This window comes from Passer domesticus, chromosome 4 (genome assembly GCF_036417665.1).
Source record: "Passer domesticus isolate bPasDom1 chromosome 4, bPasDom1.hap1, whole genome shotgun sequence".
In the NCBI taxonomy this organism is placed as follows: Eukaryota; Metazoa; Chordata; class Aves; order Passeriformes; family Passeridae; genus Passer; species Passer domesticus.
Window position 1 is genome coordinate 270,215 of NC_087477.1, and position 19,458 is coordinate 289,672.

Below are 19,458 nucleotides of genomic sequence, written 5' to 3' on the forward strand. Positions count from 1 at the left end.
ACATGGGGCTCACTGTTGCCATCAGGAGGCAGTCACCCACCATGATTACCCTTTGCTCCTTTTTGATGTTAGAGCTGGTAATCCTCACAGATGAATCATAATTGGGACACTCACCAGACAGATAATTTTCTTCTAAATCATGTGGCTGGCTCTCAAGATCCAGAGGCTCATACCTGTTCTGAAGTGGCGCCTGGCTTGGGAGTGGGGGTCAGGAGCAATTTTTATTATTATGTCCTTGAGCAGGTATCGACTCCAACTCCCCTTCATCTACCAGGTGTCCTTCTATTGTCTGACAGTGGGAGGCATAAAAGAGAGTAGGAACCAAGGAGAGCATTGCTGTCCTGTGAGACCTCAGGGATCCTCAAGGATCCACTGTGACACTGAAGGGCCCAAGGATCCAAGGGACTTTGTGACACCAAGGGGTTCCATGGAACCAAAGGGACATTGTGACCCAGGGAAGCCTCATGGAAACATGGAGGTCATTGGAACACTCTGGGGCCTCAAGGAACTGTGGTGACACCAAGCTGGGTGTGAGTGTGGATCTGCTGGAGGGTCAGAGGGCTCTGCACAGGAACCTGGACAGGCTGGATCCAAGGCCCAAATCCAACAAGGTGAGGTTTAACAATTCCAAGTGCCAGGTCCTGCACTTTGGCCACAACAACCCCTGCAGCACTACAGGCTGGGGACAGAGTGGCTGGACAGCAGGCAGGCAGAAAGGGACCTGCAGGGACTGATGGACAGCAGGCTGGACATGAGGCAGCAGTGTGCCCAGCTGGGCAAGAAGGACAATGACTCCTGGCCTGGATCAGGAATGGTGTGGCCAGCAGGAGCAGGGCAGTGATTCTTCCCCTGTGCTGGGCACTGGTTGGGCAGCACCTCGAGTGCTGTATCCAGTTCTGGGCCCCCCAATTTAAAAAGGACATGGAGGGGTTGGAGCGTGTCCAGAGAAGGGCAACAAGGCGGGTGAGGGGACTGGAGCACAAATCCTGTGAGGAGCAGCTGAGGGAGCTGGGGTTATTTATCGTGAAGGAAAGGAGGCTCAGAGAAGACAAGGCAGTGTCAGGGCACAGATTGGACTTGATGATCTCCAAGGACTTTTCCAACCTTGCTGATTCTGTGGTTCTCTAAAACCACCCTTGGAGCAATTGCAGGATGAGCCCTGGGCCTCCTCTTCAGAAGCTCCAGCAGCCCAGGTGCCTCAGCTTCTCCTGCCAGCCCCAAAGCCCATCCTGTCAGTCCTGCAGAGCCTCTGCAGCTCCTCCTCATTGCCCAGAACAGGGAGCCCCACAGGCAGACACTGCAGCCCAGATGTGCCCCCTTGGCCTGGGGTGCCTCTGGCAAGGGAGCAGCACCAGGCACTGCAGGAGCCTGCAGACAATTCCTGCAGTACTTGGAGGATGATCCTGCTCCCCAAGGGACATTCCCATGGTGCCAAGTCAGGAACTGGAATGGGGAGTAGGGGCAAGAGAGGAAAGGGAAAACAAGGATGGTCTGTCTGCAGGGGAGAGAACAGCAGTGGGCAAGAGGAAGAAATTTGTATCAGGAAGAGGAAAAAAAGCAAATGTCAAGCCAAGGACGTGCTCAGGGCAGTTCAGGGGTGGCTGCCAGGCAGCCTTGGCTCTGAGCAACAGCGTCTGCAGTGGCACAGGAAACTCCCAGCTGATGGGAACAAACTTTCTGGCTGACTGCAGAGGCCAGGACAAAGCTGAGTGCTTTCCCTGGTGTCCCCCAGCCCTTGCTGGCCCCAGGGGCTGATGGCATTTGTGCTGCCTCAGGTTCATGTCCCCACAGCACCAGCATGGGGGTGCTCCCGCCTGCTCTGTGCAATGCAAACAGGGGCTCCTGAGCCAGTGCTGCCGTGGCTGTGCCTGCAAGGATGCGGCACCTGTGTGAGCTGGGGGAGAGGCCAGGGCTGCAGAGGGTGGATGTTGTTGGCAGCTCCATAAGGACGCTCTGGGACGCTGCCCTGGGCTGTGCAGCGCACTGGGGACGGATCAGCCCCTGCTCTGCTGCTCCTTCCCGTCTCCCCCAGGGCCCTTGCAGAGCCCCAGCCATGCTGTTTGCCCCCAGCCTGCCCACGGCCAGCCTGGGGCTGCTCACCCTGGGGCTTTTTTGTGCTGAGCATTAGCCTGGCCGTGTTCTTGAGAGAGCCTGGGCAAGGAGCCTGCAGCCCCCAGGGCCTGGCCTGAGGCGTCAGCGCTGCCCCAGCAGTGCCCATGGCCTGTCCCTGCTGCAGCCCCGGCACTGCCACCCCCAGGACTGTGCCCGGCCCCGAGAGCACTCAGGCCCTGCAGCAACACCAGGGCCACCAGGGCAGCGGGGCAGGGCCACGGCAGCAGCACTGGCAACACCAAGTGCTGCTGCTGCTGCTGGGCACAGCTGCTGTGCCAGCACTGATCTGCCCCAGCTCTGCACACAGACATTGCTGCTGCAGCTCCAGAGAAGGCAACAAAAGGGCATCTCTGCAGAAAACTCTGCTGGGAGATCCTTTAGTTCCTTTAAAGCCACCAAGAGTGCAGTCCTTCATTGACTCAGTGTGTGGACACAGGGATGGTGGAGAGAAAAAAAAATGAGAATTGGCAAAAGGTATGACATTTCTTTGTGGACAATCTGAAAACCATAAAACAAAGAAAATGAACCTCCAAAACAAAGCGAAAAAGAAGTATTGAAAATGCCTTTTATTAAATGTGATTTTCAGAAATTGTCCAGCAGTTCAATGTTTCTGAACGGATCCATTCATCAGTTTCCACACTGCAGCCTTGAGCTCCTGGTTCCTCAGATTGTAGATGAGGGGGCTCAGGGCTGGAGGCACCACCGAGTACAGAAATGACACTGCCAGATCCAGGGATGGGGAGGAGGTGGAGGGGCGCTTTAGGTGGGCAAATGTTCCAGTGCTGATGAACAGAGACATTACAGCCAGGTGAGGAAGGCAGGTGGAAAAGGCTTTGTGCCGTCCATGCTCAGAGGGGATCCTCAGCACAGCCCTGAAAATCTGCACATAGGAGAAAACAATGAACACAAAACAGTCAAGTCCTAAACAGCCACTAACACCAAGAAGCCCCAGTTCCCTGAGATAGGATTTGGATCAGGAAAGCTTCAGGATCTGGGGAATTTCACAGAAGAACTGGCCCAGGGAATTGCCCTGACACAGGGGCAGAGAAAATGTATTGGCTGTGTGCAGCACTGAATAGAGAAAGGCACTGGCCCAGGCAGCTGCTGCCATGTGGGCACAAGCTCTGCTGCCCAGGAGGGTCCCGTAGTGCAGGGGTTTGCAGATGGACACGTAGCAGTCGTAGCACATGATGGTCAGGAGATAAAACTCTGCTGAGATGAAGAAGTGCTGTGCAGCACATCCTGTGTAGGAGATGGTCGTGGTGTGCCAGAGGGAATTGTGCATTGGGGACAGTGGTGCAGATGGAGCCCAGGTCGCTGAGGGCCAGGTTGAGCAGGAAGAAGAACATGGGCGTGTGCAGGTGCTGGCCGCAGGCTACGGCACTGATGATGAGGCCGTTGCCCAGGAGGGCAGCCAGGGAGATGCCCAGCAAGAGGCAGAAGTGCAGGAGCTGCAGCTGCCGCGTGTCTGCCAATGCCAGCAGGAGGAAGTGCCTGATGGAGCTGCTCTTGGACATTTCCTCTGGCTGCACATGGGGACCTGTTAATGGAGAAAGGACAGTGACAAGTCAGGAGAGGCTGCTTGAAGCCAAACCTGGGTCATTCCCTGCAGACTGTCCCACTGGGACTCACCCAGCCTTGTTCCTGCTCTGAGAAATCCTTCCCCAGGTCCCTGCCTGAGCTCCAGTTGTCCTGGCTGAGTGTGCCAGGAGCAGCCAGGCGTCTGCGTGGGGACACCCAGGAGGGCAGCTCAGAGCTTGGAAGGGCACAGCAAGGAGATCCCTGGCTGTGCCCATGATGGGATCTCAGGGAGGGGGCTCAGCTCATTTCCCTTTCCCATGGACTGCTTTGCCCACAGCCCCACAGGTCCCAGGGAAGCTTGGACACACCATTCCCATGGACACCCCTGCCTGGCAGGAATGCCAAGGGCAGTGCCTGACTCAGCTGCTGCAGTTGCCAGAGCCTCCCTGAGAGCAGCAGATAACAGTGACAATATCAGGGCAGGGCAGAAACAAGAGAAGATGCTGTGGTGCTGTGCCTGAGAGGGCAGGGCAGAGACAGCCGGGCACTCAGGACAGTGTTCCCGTGCCCAGCTGTGCCCGGCACCTCCCACACACCAACAGTGCCCTCCTGCCCCAGCACTGCTCTCTTCAGCCCCCTCTCCTTGCCTGAGCATCTCCCTGGGCCTGGACATTCCCTCCTGAGAGGAGCCTTGTCCCTGCCAGTGCTCACAGAGCCCATCCCACCCTGTGTGCCCTGGCCCCGGCCCTACAGAAACCTGCCTGTGTGCAGGGCCCTGGCTGGAGCAGGCTGTGTGTGCAGGTGGGCAAGGGCAGCTTAGGAGAGCCCTGCTGGGTCCTGCAGAGGTGATGCTGCTGCTGTCCAGGGCTGAGGAGTGGCTGAGGGCCCTCTGGGAGGCTCCCAGCAGAGAGACTGACCACCCAAAGTTACAGTTCTGGAGTCTCTGTAAATGTTCAAACATTCCTTTGATGATCCTGCATGTCTCATTCACCTCAGAATGTTCCGTGATTCTGGGATTACAATTCCTGTTCTGCCTCTCTCATCCCCCTGTTGTCTCTAATCAAAAGAGTAAAAACCCCTTGCAACGTTGTTAGAACAGTAAAGTAAAAAACAGACCTTTATTGGAAACTTCCATGTGTCCCAGTGGGGATGGGGCACACCCAGCCCCTGATTTCAACAATTTGTTAAGGTTGAATAATTGGGGCATTTAATAGGAACATCCAAAAGCAGATTGAGTTGCCCCAGTTACACACCCTTGGGTCAACCCATTGCAGTAGGTGCAAGGGCTTCTTTGCATTCACTTTTTATTATGATTGCTCATATTCTGGGGAAAAAAAATGTTCTTTTTGTAGGTCCTTTTCCTGATAATAATACTACACAGGATATCAGGAATGGATTTAGACAGTCAGCTTATTGCTCTAAAATCTGAGAGAAAGTTAGGAAACGTATTAAGGTTAATGAAGGATTATAGTTATAGGACTATATATTAGCAATTTAATAGAGTTAATTAGGAGATTAATAGAGTATTTAATATAGTAAAGTAAGGATTATAGTTATATAACTATATAATAGTAATTTACAGGGCTACGAATACATGAAAAAATTCATTAAAAACAAAATTCTTTTTGTCATCACCCCAACTGGCCCATCCGTCTCCAAGCAGGAAATTGAAAACATTCTCAGGAAAGCTCCTGATCTTTCCAGCAATGCCAGGTTTACCTTCTTTGGGAAGTGTCCTCCGGAGCTGTGCCCAGGCTGGTGTGGAGCTGGGAGCAGCCCTGCCCCACCCAGCCCCTCTCAGCAGCAGCACCTGCCCTGCTCAGGGTGGCTCCTTCCCCCGACAGCTTCTCCCCAGTGCTGGGAGCAGCTCCTGGGCCGGCTGAGAGCTGTCCCTGGCAGGCAGCAGAGTCCCTGCCCCAGCACAGCGCCCTGGGCTGCAGGAGCCTGCTCTGCAGGACAGCCCTGGGCACCCCTGGCTGCTCTGCACAAGAGAGAATCAGAGAATGTACTCACAGGGTCTGCAGGCATTGGGACGTTCCAGCTTTAGGAAATCACTCCAGGAGCTGCAGCTGCATTGTCCTGCAGCCAGAGGTTCCTGTGCCAAGGACTGGCAGCGATTCTGCCCCAGGCACTTCTCAGCACCTTCCCAGACCTGACTGATTGAAGCTCTCTGTGCCTCTGGGCTGTGCCCGGGCTGGCTGCAGGAAGTGCCCCAGCCCTGCTGGGCTGGCAGAAGAGCTGCTCATCAAGGGAAATGTGCTTTTGAAGCTCTTCTTGCTTACCAGGAGCTGCCTCTGTGCCAGGAGCCCAGCCCAGCTCAGCAGCAGAGACACAGCAGCAGGACTTTAATGACCCTCTGGGGCTTTGTGCTCGGGCCCTGAACATCAGTCCCTGAGAGGCAGCTGAAGAAACCTCTCCAGAACTCCAAGTCAGAATCCAACTCCAAAGTTTCTTGGACTTTTAATGGGTCCCACTGAGGCACATGACTGAGAAAGTGTCCCCAGGCCCCAGGCAGAGCAGAGAACTGGAGGCAGTGATGACAGGTGGGGACAAAGAGGAGCCAGGTCTTGTGCCCTGGGGCACAGCAGCAGGGTCTGTGCCACTAAGGACTGGGAGGAGACACCTTGTCCTGAGGCTCTGGGGCCTCCTGGCACAGCCCCAGCCAGGCTGGGCACTGTCAGCCCCTTGTCCTGCCCTCAGCATCCCCCCCTAGCCCACATCCCAGTGGCCTCAAGGATCTGCTGGAAGGAGTCCCTGTGGAGCCTTGCTCAGCAATGGCCCTGGGGGCTCCTTCAGGCTCCCAGGGACTGCAGGTTTTTCAGAGGACTTTGGGTTTGGCTTTTGCCTTGGAGTCTCTGAAAGGTTTGGCGATCATGGCCTCCAATTATCTGCTGTAATTAGTCCCTGGAGAGGCTTTGTCAGTAACAGCACTCAGTGGGGCTCATTAATGCTTCAAGGTACTTCAGTTATTTTAAGGTACTTGGCACCCTTTTGATATAGACTCTATGAGAAAGATTGTGCAGTCACAGCCTCCAATTATCTGCTTTAATGAGTCCCTTGAGAGCTTTGTACTGACACTCAGTGGGGCTCATTAATACGTTGAGATACTCAAGTTTTTTAAGGTACTTTGGAATTTCCTTTCCCCACTGACTCCCTGAGAGGTTTTTGTGCCATCCTGGCTTCCAATTCTCTCCTCCAAGGAGTCCATGAGGAGCCTGTGTTGGGAATGGACCTCAGTGGGACCCATTCATACCTTGAGACACTTTGGGGTTTTCCTCTAACTTTGACTCCTTGAAAGGTTTTTGCAATCTACTTTCAAGCCCTGATGTTCCAAGGCTCAGCTCCAAATGCACCACGGGGCTCATTAGGATCAAGCAGGTCCTGACAAACCATCGTTCTGCCTTGATTTCCCTCTGCTCTCATGAAAGTTCTTCAGGAAGGCTTCTGTAGAGGTTTTGGTTTGCCAATTTGACAATTCTTGGCCAATTCATCAATTAGTGTGGTGGGTTCAGTGTTGGTAAAATACCGGTGCATGCACTAGAATATACTTACTCATTTCCTGCTTTGAGATAGAAATAGGAGAAAGGTAAAGTAGGCTCAAAACTTTAAAAGGATATAAAGGAAAGTTTATTAATAGTAACTAAAAGAAAGAGTTATAAGAATCAGAACAAAACTTTCTGAACACCTCTCCTCTTCCTGTGTTTTCTTTTTTACTCTCAATATAAAGAGACAAAACCTAAAATTTTCGGTCAGTTTACCACCTCTAAAATTGTCTTTCTTCAGTTCACTTTGGGAGAGAAGTTCCTGTGGCTAATGGAGACTTCTCCATAAGAAAACAGTTGTTGTGTGGCTTTGAATTTCAACCAATAGCAGCTGTCTGGAAAAATCTGCAATCATGAAGTCCCTCCCATTTCTTCAGAGCTTTTCCCACTGTTCTGTTTATGAGCCGCGTCATACGCCAACTTATGGGGTATTAGTTTATAGATGAGCTGTTAAAGAGCAAAGGTTCTCTTAATCTATTTGTGAAATCATCTTCATCTCTGGGAACAGAGATCTTTTTCTTCTCTCCCTGAGGCCACAGGGTCTCATCACTCTTCTCTCTTTCTCTGTTCAAACTTCTCATGGGATCATAGCTACTTCAATATTTGCTAATTTTAGCATGGAGGCCTTTGCTGAACAAGTAATCTCCCCATATTTTAAATGTGTTTTAAGGAAAAAGAGAGTCTGATGTATCATTTCTCCATAGCTTTACATGAGGATTTCAGCCCCAAGATCAAGGCACTTTCTCATCCCCCCAGTCTGGGACTCAACTTCCCCTTCACTGACCTCGGTGTCTTCATGTTGCTCCTCTATTTGCCTGCACTTTGTCCTTTCTTCTCCCTCAAGCAAGGATGGAAGCACTGAAAGAGTTAATATCTCTCCCGGGCCCTGCAGATGGTTCCGTGACCCCGGCCGGGCTGGGTCCTTGCAGCCGGAGCTGTTTTACCATGGAGGTTTCTGCAGCGGCTGCGCTGGGGCTGTGTCAGGATGGGCTGTGCTGGGGCAGGGCCAGGATCTCAGCAGCCAGGCCAGAGCACAGCAGCAGCACGGCCAGGGCCCATGGCTTCTCCTCCCCTGCCCAGGGCTTGCGGGTGAACCCCAAGGGTGGCAGAATCTTGGCCGAGCCGGCCCGGCCCGGGGCTGCTCCTGGGGCCCGGCGGATCCTGGCTGGGCCCGGGCTGGCGGCGGGGCAGGGCTCGGCAGCGCCCAGGTGTTGGCAACCGCAGCCATGGCCCGGCCCGGCCACGGCCCCGCGGCCTCCCCTGCCCTGCCCGGCAGCCGATGGGGCCTGGGGGCTCGCTGGGAAGGGGTCCGGCCCCACGGCAGGAGCCGCCCGGCCCGGCCTGGCTGAGACGGGGACTGGGCCAGCCTTGTTACCTCTTTGCTAGGCAGAAGGGAAAGAGACCATCCCAGGCTTTCTCGTCTTTATCATGTGTCTTCACAGAGTCATGTACAGCTTCCTTAGTGGTTTAACAGATTGTCAATTCTCAAAGCTAATTACTGATTGTTTTCTTTGTCAGACATGGGGGAAACTGCTAACAGCTTCTTTTAGAACATCACTTCCGTGATGCAAAACCATCACAACAGCACAGAGCACAGAGCTCCTTTGTCCATATGTAGTGTTCCCAAGGCCTCAAAACCCCTCCTTGGGAGATCTCTGGGCCCACTCCAAGGTGTTTTCAATTGAAAACATGCAGCTCATAGTCTGAGAAAATCCCCAGAGGACAGGGCTAGGCCGACCTTTCTGTCCTGGCTACTTTTGTCCGGGAGCAATCCTTGGATATACCGAATTTGGGAGTCCAAATTCTAATTTTGACCATGGCCCCTGGATATGAAAGATGTTTCTTTTCCAAAGGAATGAAGGAACAGAACACCATTGTTTCCTAGGTAGATGAGAGGTGACCACTAGCGGCCAAGGCCAGCCAGAGCTGGCAGGTTTTGTTCTGGGATATACTCTTGCATAGAGGAAATTTTTTCAGGAGAGTACCTATTTTGGCAATGGGCATCTGAAAAGGGGGACGCTTCTTTTCCATAGCATGGAAAGCATGGAGCCCCAGTGCTCCAGGAACTGCTGAAAGGCAGCCCTTGACTTCCCAAGATCAGCCAGACCTGTCAGGTGGTCCCTGGGACGCCAAGCCAGCCAGACCTGTTCCACATTCCCTCGGTTCCATGGAGCCCCACAGTGTCCCAATGGTCCCTTGCTTCCATGAGGCCCTGAGGTGTCCCAATGCCCCCTTGGTGACACGAGGCCCTGAAGGGTCACAATGGTCTCCATGGTCACAATAGTCTCTGGGTTCCATGAAGCCCTGATGTGTCACCACGGCCCCTTGGTTCCATGGGCTCCAGTGGTGCCACAAGGATCCCCTTGGCTTCATGAGGTCCCCACAGTGTCCCAGGGGTCTCCATGGGAAGGAAAGAACCCAGCCCCAGTGTTGCAGGGCAGTCATCAGAGGCCAAGACCAGCCAGACTTGACAGTACTGGTAGATTTTTCCTGAGAGCAACCCTTGGATATACAAAATTTTAGAGGTGGAATCCCAATTTCAGACATGGACTCCCAGAAGAGGACGGTTCTTTTCCATGGGAAGGAAAGCACAGAACACCGGTGTTTGCGGGGCAGATGAAAGGCGGCCATCAGAGGTCTAGGCCAGCCAGACCTCTGTCCTGGTAGCTTTTGTCTGACAGCAACCCTAGGATATAAGGAATTTGGGAGGTGGAATCCCAATTTTGGCCATTTCTATATAGACAAGAAGGGTGGTTCTTTTCCCTAGGAAGAAAAGCCCAGAGACCAAGGGTTTCAAAGACAGAAAAGGAGAGAGGTGGCTCCTGGGAGGCCAAGCCAGCCAGACCTATTTGTCCTGGCAGTTTTTATTATGGAGGAATCCTTGTATATGTGGAATTTGGGAGAAGGAATCTCAATTTTGACTATGGACACTTTGAGAAGAAGGACAGTTCTTTTCCATTGGAAGAAAAGCACAGAGCCCCAGTGTTTGAAAAACAGGTGAGAGGCAGCCCCCAAGAGGCCAAGGGCAGCCAGACCTGTCTGTCCTGGCAGCTTTCATTTGGGAGCAATCCTTGGATGTATGGAGTTTTGGAGGTGCAATCCCAGTTTTGGCCATGGGCACCTTGTCAGGATGGATGGTTTTTACCTACAGGAAAGAAAAATGCCAAGTCCAAGCGTTTCGGAATATTAAACTTTTAGGCCAACACAGCCTGTCTCTATGGGCTGTTCTTGGACATAGGGTATTTTGGAGGTGGAATCTCAGTTTTGGCTGTGGGTGCCTGGACAACCAGACGAGTTCTTTTCATTAGGAAGGAAAGCACAGAGCCCAAGGGTTTCAGAGGAAGATGAGTGCCAGCCCTCAGGAAGCCAAGGCCTGCCAGACTTTTCAGTGGGGACAGCTTTTGTCTGGGAGTTATCCTTGGTTATAGAGAATTCTGGAAGCAGATTCCCAATTTTGGCTATGAGTGCCTGGTCGAGATGGATGTTTTTTTTCCCATAAGAAAGAGAAGCACATGGTCCCAGTGTTTCAAAGGCAGATGGGAGATGGCCCTTGGGGGGCCAAGACAGACAGATTTGTTAGTCCTGGCAGATTTCATCTGGGAACAATCTTTGCATGTAAGGAAATTTGGAGGAAGAATCCCAATTTTGGCCATCGCCCCTGGAGGAGAAGGACAGCTCTCTCCACTATGAAGGAAAGCCCTGAGCCCCAGTGCTTCAGGGACAGATGAGAAGCAGCCCTCAACATGCCAAGGTCAGCTGGACCTGTCAGGTGGTCCCCATGAGGCCCAGCCAGCCAGACTTGTTCCATGGTCCATTGGTTTCTTGGGACCCCACAGTGTCACAATGGTCTCCTTAGTTCCATGAGGCCCTGGAGTGTCACAATGTTCCCCCTGCTTCTGCAGTGTCACAATGGCCCTGTGCTCCCATGAGGCCTTGCAATGTCACCATGCTTCATGATTCCACAAAGCCCTGATGTGTCACCATGGCCCCTGGGCTCCCTGTGCCCTTGCTGTTTCACAATGCCTCTTCTGTGACACTGCGGGCTCCACAAGGTTACCATGGACCCTTGCCTCCTTGGGCACCCCAGGTTTCACAATGGTCTCCTTGATTCCATGAGGCACCAGAGTGTCACAACTGACCCATGGTTCCATGAGGTTCTGTAGCGTCACTGTGGTTGCTGTCAGAGGCTGGATGAGATCGGTGTCCCGAGACACCTTGGGATGCTCGGAATGCTCGTGTGGGGCCAGGGCTGGGTCAAGCCTTGGTTTGTGGTGGGACAGAGCCTCGCCCCCTGCCCTGGCAGAGCTGTCAATCACACACAAGAGGCGCAATCACACACTAGCAGCTGGTGACTACCCTGACTCTGATTGGACAAGCCACTGGCAGTCCCACCCCAGGGGCGGGCCCATGAAGGCCCAGGGGGTTAAAAGCCAGAGCGCGAGGCCAGCCCATGGTCTGCATCCTGCCTTCTGCTGGGGTTCCTCCGTCGTCAATGCTGGAACCCAAGCGGTTGGTCCCTATGTGCCTGTCTCTTTATAGATCTTCTGTTTTTCTGTTGTTCTCTATTTCTTCTCCTCCTAATGCTACTGACCTGGAACATTTTTGGGTAACTTAACATATTAAGGGTTAAAGGTTTTTAGGTTAAATGTGTGAGAATCCAGGGCACAGGGAATATTTCTCTTTCTGCTCTGAGGGGTCTTGACACCCAGAGAAACACTGCCTTTAACCTTCATCCATGGACAGGACTTCCATGACTTTGAGAGAGATTAGAATTCACCAAAGTGTGAAATAGATAATAGAGAGTAGTATAGTATGTTGCTTGGGTGAGAAATTTAGGTTTTGGGATTTTTAGTATGGTGTAGATAGGAAGCAAGATGCATGAATTTGGGTATAGTCCCTGTCTTCTTCTTCCTCATCTACCTCATTTTCTGCAGCGTTGGTGACACAGCGTGATTGGTCAAGGAAAGCACAGTGCAGAGGTTATATGGACAGCCAAAGCATGACTTATTGGTAGATAAGTAGAAATAATGTACATTTTAAGAGTTAATTGGATGAGACAACTTTAAAAGACCTTGAAACTGTACATTTCGGGGCCATTTTGCAGTGTTTTTCCAGCACGCTGAGCCTGGTCTGCACAGCATGCAAAACTTTAGATAAGATAAAAATAAACAAGAAGTTGAAGACCAAACAAGTCCAGTGCGTCTCCTTTTCCCTAGCACCGAACAGCTGCAGGAGGGTTTCCCCCATCCCAGGAGGCCCCAGAAGGGCCCAACATAAAACAAACATCAATAACTGGTGCCCCGACAATGTTTGTAATAAGTTGTTTTTTCCATTAAGTTGTTTAATGAAGGGTGTTGTCTTAATTAGTCAAGGATGTGAAATGTGTTGATTAAATGACCACTGAGGTCCACCTGTAGCAAACCAAAGTATAAAAGAAGAGAATTGAATAAACTGGTGGATTTTAGCCCTTAGCCCTCTGATCTGAGTCTGTATCATCTCTGACTCCATGGTGACATTTGGGGATCTGTGGGGGCTACTGGGGACCCTTTCTGCACCTCAAGACCCAACAAAAGCCTCTCCAATAAACTTTGCCTGAAGCTCCCACTCTGCCCATGACAGGAACCCCTGGGAGTGTCTGGGACATCCCGGCTCTTTGGCAGCCTGGGGACTCCTGGGATGTCACCGTGAAGCCCCCATGAGTGCCTGTGACAGATCGGTGCCTTTGCAGCCCAAGGTGCCCTGGGATGTCACCGTGGAATGGCTGTGACTGCCTCTGACCACAGGGCTCTTTACCATCCCCAGAAACCCCTGGGAGGTGTCCATGGAGCCCCTGTCTCTACCTGTGACATTCCAGCTCTTGAACAGCCTGGAGACTCTTGGAAAGTCCCCATGGAACCCCTCTGAGGGCCTGTGACAAAACTGATCCTTAGCAGGCAACCATCCCCAGCCCCCTGTTGCTATGGGTCATGGGATCCCAGATCCACAGAATTGGCTGAGCTGGGAGGGACCCATCAGGATCCTGGAGTCCAACTGCTGGCCCTGCACAGGACACCCCAACAATGCCAGCCTGGGCCTGGCAACGCTGGCCAAACGCTGCTGGAGCTCAGAGAGCCCTGGAGCTGGGAGCCTTCCCTGGGGAGCCTGGGCACTGCCCCAGCAGCCTCTGGGCAAAAACCTTTTCCTGAGATCCAGCCTGAGCTTGCCCGGACTCAGCTGCAGCCGTTCCCTCCAGTCCTATCCCTGGGCACCAGAGGGAAGAGGTTCCCACAGCCCCAGCCAGGGACCCGCTCCCAAGGCTGCTGCCATGGCCACCAGGCTGGGACCAGCTGGGATGCTTGGTTTCCATGGACCAGGGTTTAGGAATGGGATTCTCCCCTACTCCCAAGCATGTTACCATGTCCACCAGGGGTGGGACCAGCTGGGATGCTCGGTCTCCACAGGCTGAGGTTTAGGAATGGGATTCATTCACCCCAACGTGAGGAACACAAGGCTGCTAGAAGTCCCACAGGAAGCCCAGCTCAAGTAGCTAGATTCCTAAATTAGTCCTGAATTCACAGGCTTGGAGACTTTGCCACATGTGAAAATCATAAGTGTCTTTGTCCCTGTCACCTTTGTCACAGCTATACAGAGTTTTTCCTTCCTTTTAATAATCTTGGGCCAAATTTCCATAATTTTTTTTTTTTTTTGGAACCTGCCAGCAGCTGAGCTGGAGCTGTGCAGGAACCGATGAAACTTGGAATTGGCACAGAATTGCTTCTATTGTTGGTTTATTAATGTTTGGGATTTGTTTACATTTCCATCACAAGTGACTTGTGGCAAGAGGAAATGCTCCTCAAGGCATTTAATGTGGTGTTAAGTTTGATTTCTGCCAAGTTGATTTTGTCCAGTGCCCAGGGGATGCTTGAGGGATGCTTGGGAGGGGCTTGGGGGGATTTTGTCCCTGTCCCTGTCACCCCAGGCCATTCCTGGGGTGGTGTCAATCATTCTCACCCCAGGGAATGCCTGGGGGGTCTCCCTCCCTCTCACCCCCATGCCAGGGGGATGCTCGGGGCAGTCTCTGTCCCTCTCAGCCCAGGGGATCCTCGGGGGTCTCTGTCCCCTTGCCCTGGTGGTTGCTCGGTGGTCTCTCCATCCCTCTGGCCTCAGGGAATGCCTGTGCAGGGCTGGGGACCAGGGGCTCTGTGTCCCTCTCACTGCTGAGCGTGCTCGGGGCTGGGGGGGCTCTCCAACCTTCTCATCCCTGGGGAGGCCGGGGTGGTCTCTGTCCCTCTCAGCCCTGGTGTGACCCCTGCCCAAACATCATCGGGGTCAGAGGGACAGAGACACCCCAAACCCCCAGAAGGGCTGGACCTGGGATCATGCTCCTACCCACATTTGTCTGTTTAGCCCAGAAATGAGTTCTGCACATTTAAGGCTGGTTCTGAGAGCGAAGGGAGGGAGGAAGAAGTGAGCAGTTTGTTTTACAAACTGCACTCACTCCTCCACATTCCAGCTCCTGGAGGGACAGATGGTGGGACAGGGCTCTCCTTGGCTTTTAGGGTTTTTTTAGCTCTCTGAGGCAGAGAAGTTCCCTGGACTGTGATTGTTCTTTTTCTTTGGAGCTGTTTTAACCTGCTCTGGACTGAACACCCAGAAGGGCACTGGCAGGTCACACCTGTGATACATTGGGCAGAGTCTGGGCTGTGGCTTTTCCAGTGATGGAGGAACTGATAAGAGACAGATAAGAGACTGATAAGAGAATGAGTGTGCTGAGCTACAGCCCAGGGAGGGACTTGCTGAGCTTGTCATCTCTTTTGGAGTGGCAAAAGGTTTAGTTGTTTAATATTGGTCATTTGCTCTGCTCGTGAATCCCTTGCCTGTTAAATAACCAGGTGTTTTCTACTTTTCTCCAAGGAAATCTTTTCCCAAACTGGTTGGTGGAGAGGCTGCTTGAATTTGCTTTCTAGTGGAATCTCCTTTTCGAGGTTTTCTCCCAAATTTGCCCTAAACCAGGACAGGGCAGTGGGGAGAGGAGAGAGCCCCAAGTAACTGGATTGGCTGGAGGCTGGAGATGGGGACCCTGGGACCCCAAAGTGTGACATTGTCTCCTGTGTGTGTGGCCTTCTCAGGGAGAGGGTCTTACACCTGAGCCAGTTTGGGTAAGGGGGGTGGTGTTCACCCCCCGAGCAGGGATTACCCCACTGTTTCAGGTTGCAGTGCAAGATGTAACCAAATGCATGTTTTCCATCACCACCTTTAGAAACTGTTATATACAGGCGGGGCAGTGTTCTTTATCTCTTCCATGACTCAGCCCTGATAATTCCCTCCAGGGGCTCTCTTCTGTGAATGGGCCATTGAGTGTCCCTGCAGGACTGGTAAAATGACATCATCCCATTGTGGGATGCTCCGCCCAGGGGGAGGAGCCACGCGTTCCTACCTGGATATAAACTGAGACTTGTAGCACCAGGAGCATCTTGCCTACTGGATTTCCAGAGGACAAGAGCTCCATAAGCACCACTGGACCTTCAGAGGAAGACCAGACCCTTCTACAGGATCACCGCTTCGACAGAATCATGTTCATCACTGCAACAGGACTGAGGCCACCATCTAATGGGACTGCTACCACCACCCTGACACACAGGGTGCCAGGTTATATCCTGACTCTGTCAGTTTAAGGCAGTGTTTCTGTATCATTGCCTTGATCTTAATTTTCTTCTTAAATTGTAATTCTGGCTTAGACTGTCCCCCTGGTTTGCCCTCAAACCTGTACAAAACTCAATGCATTCATCTCTTGTTTTCCTCCCAAAACAGAATTTCCCATCTCAAAACCACTGCCAGATGGAGGAGAAGGCTGTAAGGAAGAGGAAGATGTCCCGGGACCATCAGGTAGGTGAGGAGGAAGTCACAGCCCCTTTCCCTCTCTCTCCTGCTCCATCTCCCTGCAGAGCACAGCCCAAGGCTGCAGGACAACCCTGCTTCCAACGCTGTCATGCCATGGATGCACTGGGAAAATCTCCTTCCCCTTCCCTCTGGCATGGTGGGAAATCCCATCCTCTCCTTGCCCTGCCTTCCTCAGACAAGGAGCTGAGGATGGAGACCAGTGAGGACAAATCTCCGCAGCAGAACCTTCTGGAAGAGGCCGTTTTCAGTGGCTCCATGGCACAGGAATCTAATGGGGAAGAAAATTCCCTGAGATCCTGCAGGAGGAGGGGCTCCAAACACAGCCCAGGGTGCTCTGAGGAAGAAAGACCCAGCCTGTTCCAGGAAGGTGGACAGAGCTTCAGCCAGAGCTCAGAGCTGATGGTCCATGAGCAGCTTCATGATGGGGAGAAACCCTACAAGTGCTTGGAGTGTGGGAAGAGCTTCAGGCAGAGCTGCCACCTGATCTGCCACCAGAGGATCCACACTGGGGAATGGCCCTACGAGTGTGGGGAGTGTGGGAAGGGCTTCAGCTACAGATCCACCCTTGTGACCCACCAACGCATCCACACCGGGGACAGGCCCTATGAATGCCTTGAGTGTCAGCAGAGATTTCAGACCCACTCCACTCTCCTCAGGCACCAGAGGATTCACAGCGAGGAGAGGCCCTTCCTCTGCCCCGACTGCGGGAAGGGCTTCAAGCAAAACTCCCACCTTGTCACCCACCAGCGCATCCACACTGGGGAGAGGCCCTACGGGTGCCACACCTGTCAGAAGAGGTTTCACAGCAGCTTCAATCTCCTCCTGCATGAGCGGATTCACAGCGAGGAGAGGCCCTTCCGCTGCCCCGACTGTGGCCAGGTCTTCAAGCACAACTCCACTCTCGTCACCCACTGGCGCATTCACACTGGGGAAAGGCCCTACCAGTGTCCCCAGTGTGGGAAGAGCTTCATCAACAGCTCTAACTTGACCCAACACCAATGGAGTCACCTGTAAGGGAAGCCCTGCAAATGCCCCTTGTCCTGGATTGACTATATGATGCTTTTATCCCCAGTCGTCTTGTTCTATTTATACTGAATAATACATTTTACACCTTTAAGACTCTCTTCCAGACAGTGAGGAGGGGAGGGAAGAAGCGCGCAGTTTGTTTTCAGACTGCTCTCACTCCTCCACATTCCTGCTCCTGGACTGTGTTGTCTGCGGATGGACAGACAGCCGGACAGAGCTCCTTTTTCCCTTTCTCTTGCTTTTAGTTAGTTTTAGCTAGCTGAGGCAAAGACGTTCCCTGGACTGTGATTTTTTCCTTTTTGCTTGGACCTGTTCAAGCCTGCTCTGCACTGAACACCCAGAAGAGCACCGGCAGCTCCACCTGTGACCCCTGGCCGGGCCTGGGCTGTGGCGTTTCCAGCACCAGAGAGACTGATCAGAGACTGAGTGAGCCGAGCTGCAACCCGGGGAGGGGACTGTTCTGAGTTTGCTTTTTCTTTGGAGCAGTGAGAAGTTTTATTGTTTAATATTGTTTGGTTTCTATTGTTTAATAAACAGGTTTCTTTCCACTTTTTCTCCAAGGAGATATTTTCTCCCAAACCAGTTGGAGGGTGGAGGGGCAATTGAATCTGCTTTTGTAGAGAAGCCCCTTTGAGGGTTGTCTCCCAAACTTTCCCTAAACCAGGACAAATACAGGTAGTGGTGCCCAACGCGTGGCTTGAGAAAGTGGGAAAAAACCCTTTATTGATTGTAGGTTTGTTGTGCTTGGTGTGTAGTAGGTTAAAGTACCCAGTAGCCATGTTGTTTGAATTTGTAATGTCTCTTGAGGAGGCCTTTATGTGGCTCTGGTCTCTAGACCTTTTTGAGGTTTCAATACCTTTCTGGTCACTAGGATTATTGTCCCTATCACGTAGTTTTTGCAGTAAAGGGGCACGGATTGGATTAGCTATTGTGCTGGCCTTGGTGATAATGATTTATAGGGCGTTTACAAAGATACTGGCGTCTGTTTACGGTATGTATGGTTTATGGTTTCGTTGTCCTACCCTGCATCCCAGTTCTAGCAGTATGTTTTGAGAATTTATTAGTAATTGCACCCAGCTGGTTAGAGGAGGAGCAGGGAATGAGGCTTTCCAGCCTTTCCTTTCCTTCTTCTCATTTGAATCTGTTATGTCACTTTTGGAGAATGTTCAGTTTCCCCTGAATGTTAAAGAGACCATCTTTCTGGTATTTAATCTGGTAAGCTTCCTCTATATGGTCTGCAGCTTCTCTAGAATCAGGGCTGAGATGTCTAGAAGGGCTGATGAGACCCCTGACCCAGATGTAGACCCACATGTGGAGAATCCTGAGTGGGGTGGAGAATGGGAAAATATGGGCCAAATCCTGAAAGAATTCTCTGACCCTATAGTCTGGGACTTTCTCCATGAACAAATTCAGAACCCAGCTGAGGTGGGGAAATATCTGAAAGAGAAGTACCTCAATGATGACCCTAAGCAGAAAAGGATCATTGCAGTGAGCTGGACCTTGGCATATGCTTATGGCACACTGCTAGATACTCTAGGGCAGCAGACAGAAGAAAGAGGGCAGAGAGATACATCAAGAGCTATCCCAGTCACTCAGGCTCCAGCCAACACCCCAGGCTCAAAGCCAGCAGCTAAACCACATAGTGAGCCTAAGCCAGCAGTTAAACCAGACAATAAGCCTCAACCAATGGCTGTTGCTACTAGCACTAGAAGTGGGAAGTGCACAGACAAGACCGATTGACCAGTGGATGATGATGATGATGATGCAGGAGAAGGACCCTCAACGTTTCCTGACATAAAATCAGGAGTCAAAGCAACTGGCACAAGATCAGAAGCCAATATTGAGTCCTTCTCCCTGAAGGACCTGCGTGGCCTAAGGAAGGATTACACCCGACCATCTGATGAATCCATAATTAGCTGGTTAGTCCGTCTTTGGGATGCTGCAGGCGAGGCTACAATTCTGGATGGCACAGAAGCGAGGCATTTGGGATCCCTGTCACATGATCCTGTCATCGACCAAGGCATGATGAGGGGGGCTAACCCTCACAGCCTCTGGGCACAGGTCTTGGACAGCGTAGCGCAAAGATACCTGTGTGCCGATGATCTCTACATGCAGCAAACACAGTAGAAAACCATAGAACAAGGGATTCAACGCCTGAAAGAAATGGCAGTAGCGAAGATTATCTTCTCAGATGACATAACAACTAGGAATCCAGACTTGGTACCATGCACATCTGTGATGTGGCGAAAACTAGTACGACTTGGGCCACATGAATATGCTTCTGCTCTAGCTATCATGAAGCGAGATGACACAGAAGAGACAGTGTTTGACATGGCAAAGAAGCTCCGAGCTTATGCAGATGCTGTACATAGCCTAA

The 19,458-nt window shown here is 52.1% G+C and overlaps 1 protein-coding gene and 1 long non-coding RNA gene across 2 annotated transcripts; one reads left to right on the forward strand and one right to left on the reverse strand.

The window, feature by feature from the left end:
• Positions 1-152: 152 nt before the first annotated feature.
• On the forward strand, positions 153-17,542 carry LOC135299866 (zinc finger protein 239-like). The gene is made up of 4 exons (XM_064419284.1): positions 153-611; positions 15,485-15,803; positions 15,966-16,040; positions 16,231-17,542. The coding sequence occupies exons 2-4, from the start codon at positions 15,728-15,730 to the stop codon at positions 17,067-17,069; spliced, it is 990 nt and encodes a 329-aa protein (XP_064275354.1). The 5' UTR covers positions 153-611; positions 15,485-15,727; the 3' UTR covers positions 17,070-17,542.
• Positions 2,661-11,502, reverse strand: LOC135298316 (uncharacterized). The gene is made up of 2 exons (XR_010360300.1): positions 9,283-11,502; positions 2,661-2,992 (listed from the first exon to the last, which is right to left on the reverse strand). It is a non-coding gene; the product is annotated as an uncharacterized LOC135298316 (long non-coding RNA).
• Positions 17,543-19,458: the final 1,916 nt, after the last annotated feature.

Excerpts from the sequence above, each read along its gene's own strand:
- LOC135299866 (XM_064419284.1), top strand. The coding sequence starts at position 15,728 with ATGTTCATCACTGCAACAGGACTGAGGCCACCATCTAATGGGACTGCT. Across the intron at positions 15,804-15,965 it reads CCTGACACACAGGGTGCCAG|AATTTCCCATCTCAAAACCA; the intron begins GTTATATCCTGA and ends CTCCCAAAACAG. Across the intron at positions 16,041-16,230 it reads AGATGTCCCGGGACCATCAG|ACAAGGAGCTGAGGATGGAG; the intron begins GTAGGTGAGGAG and ends TGCCTTCCTCAG.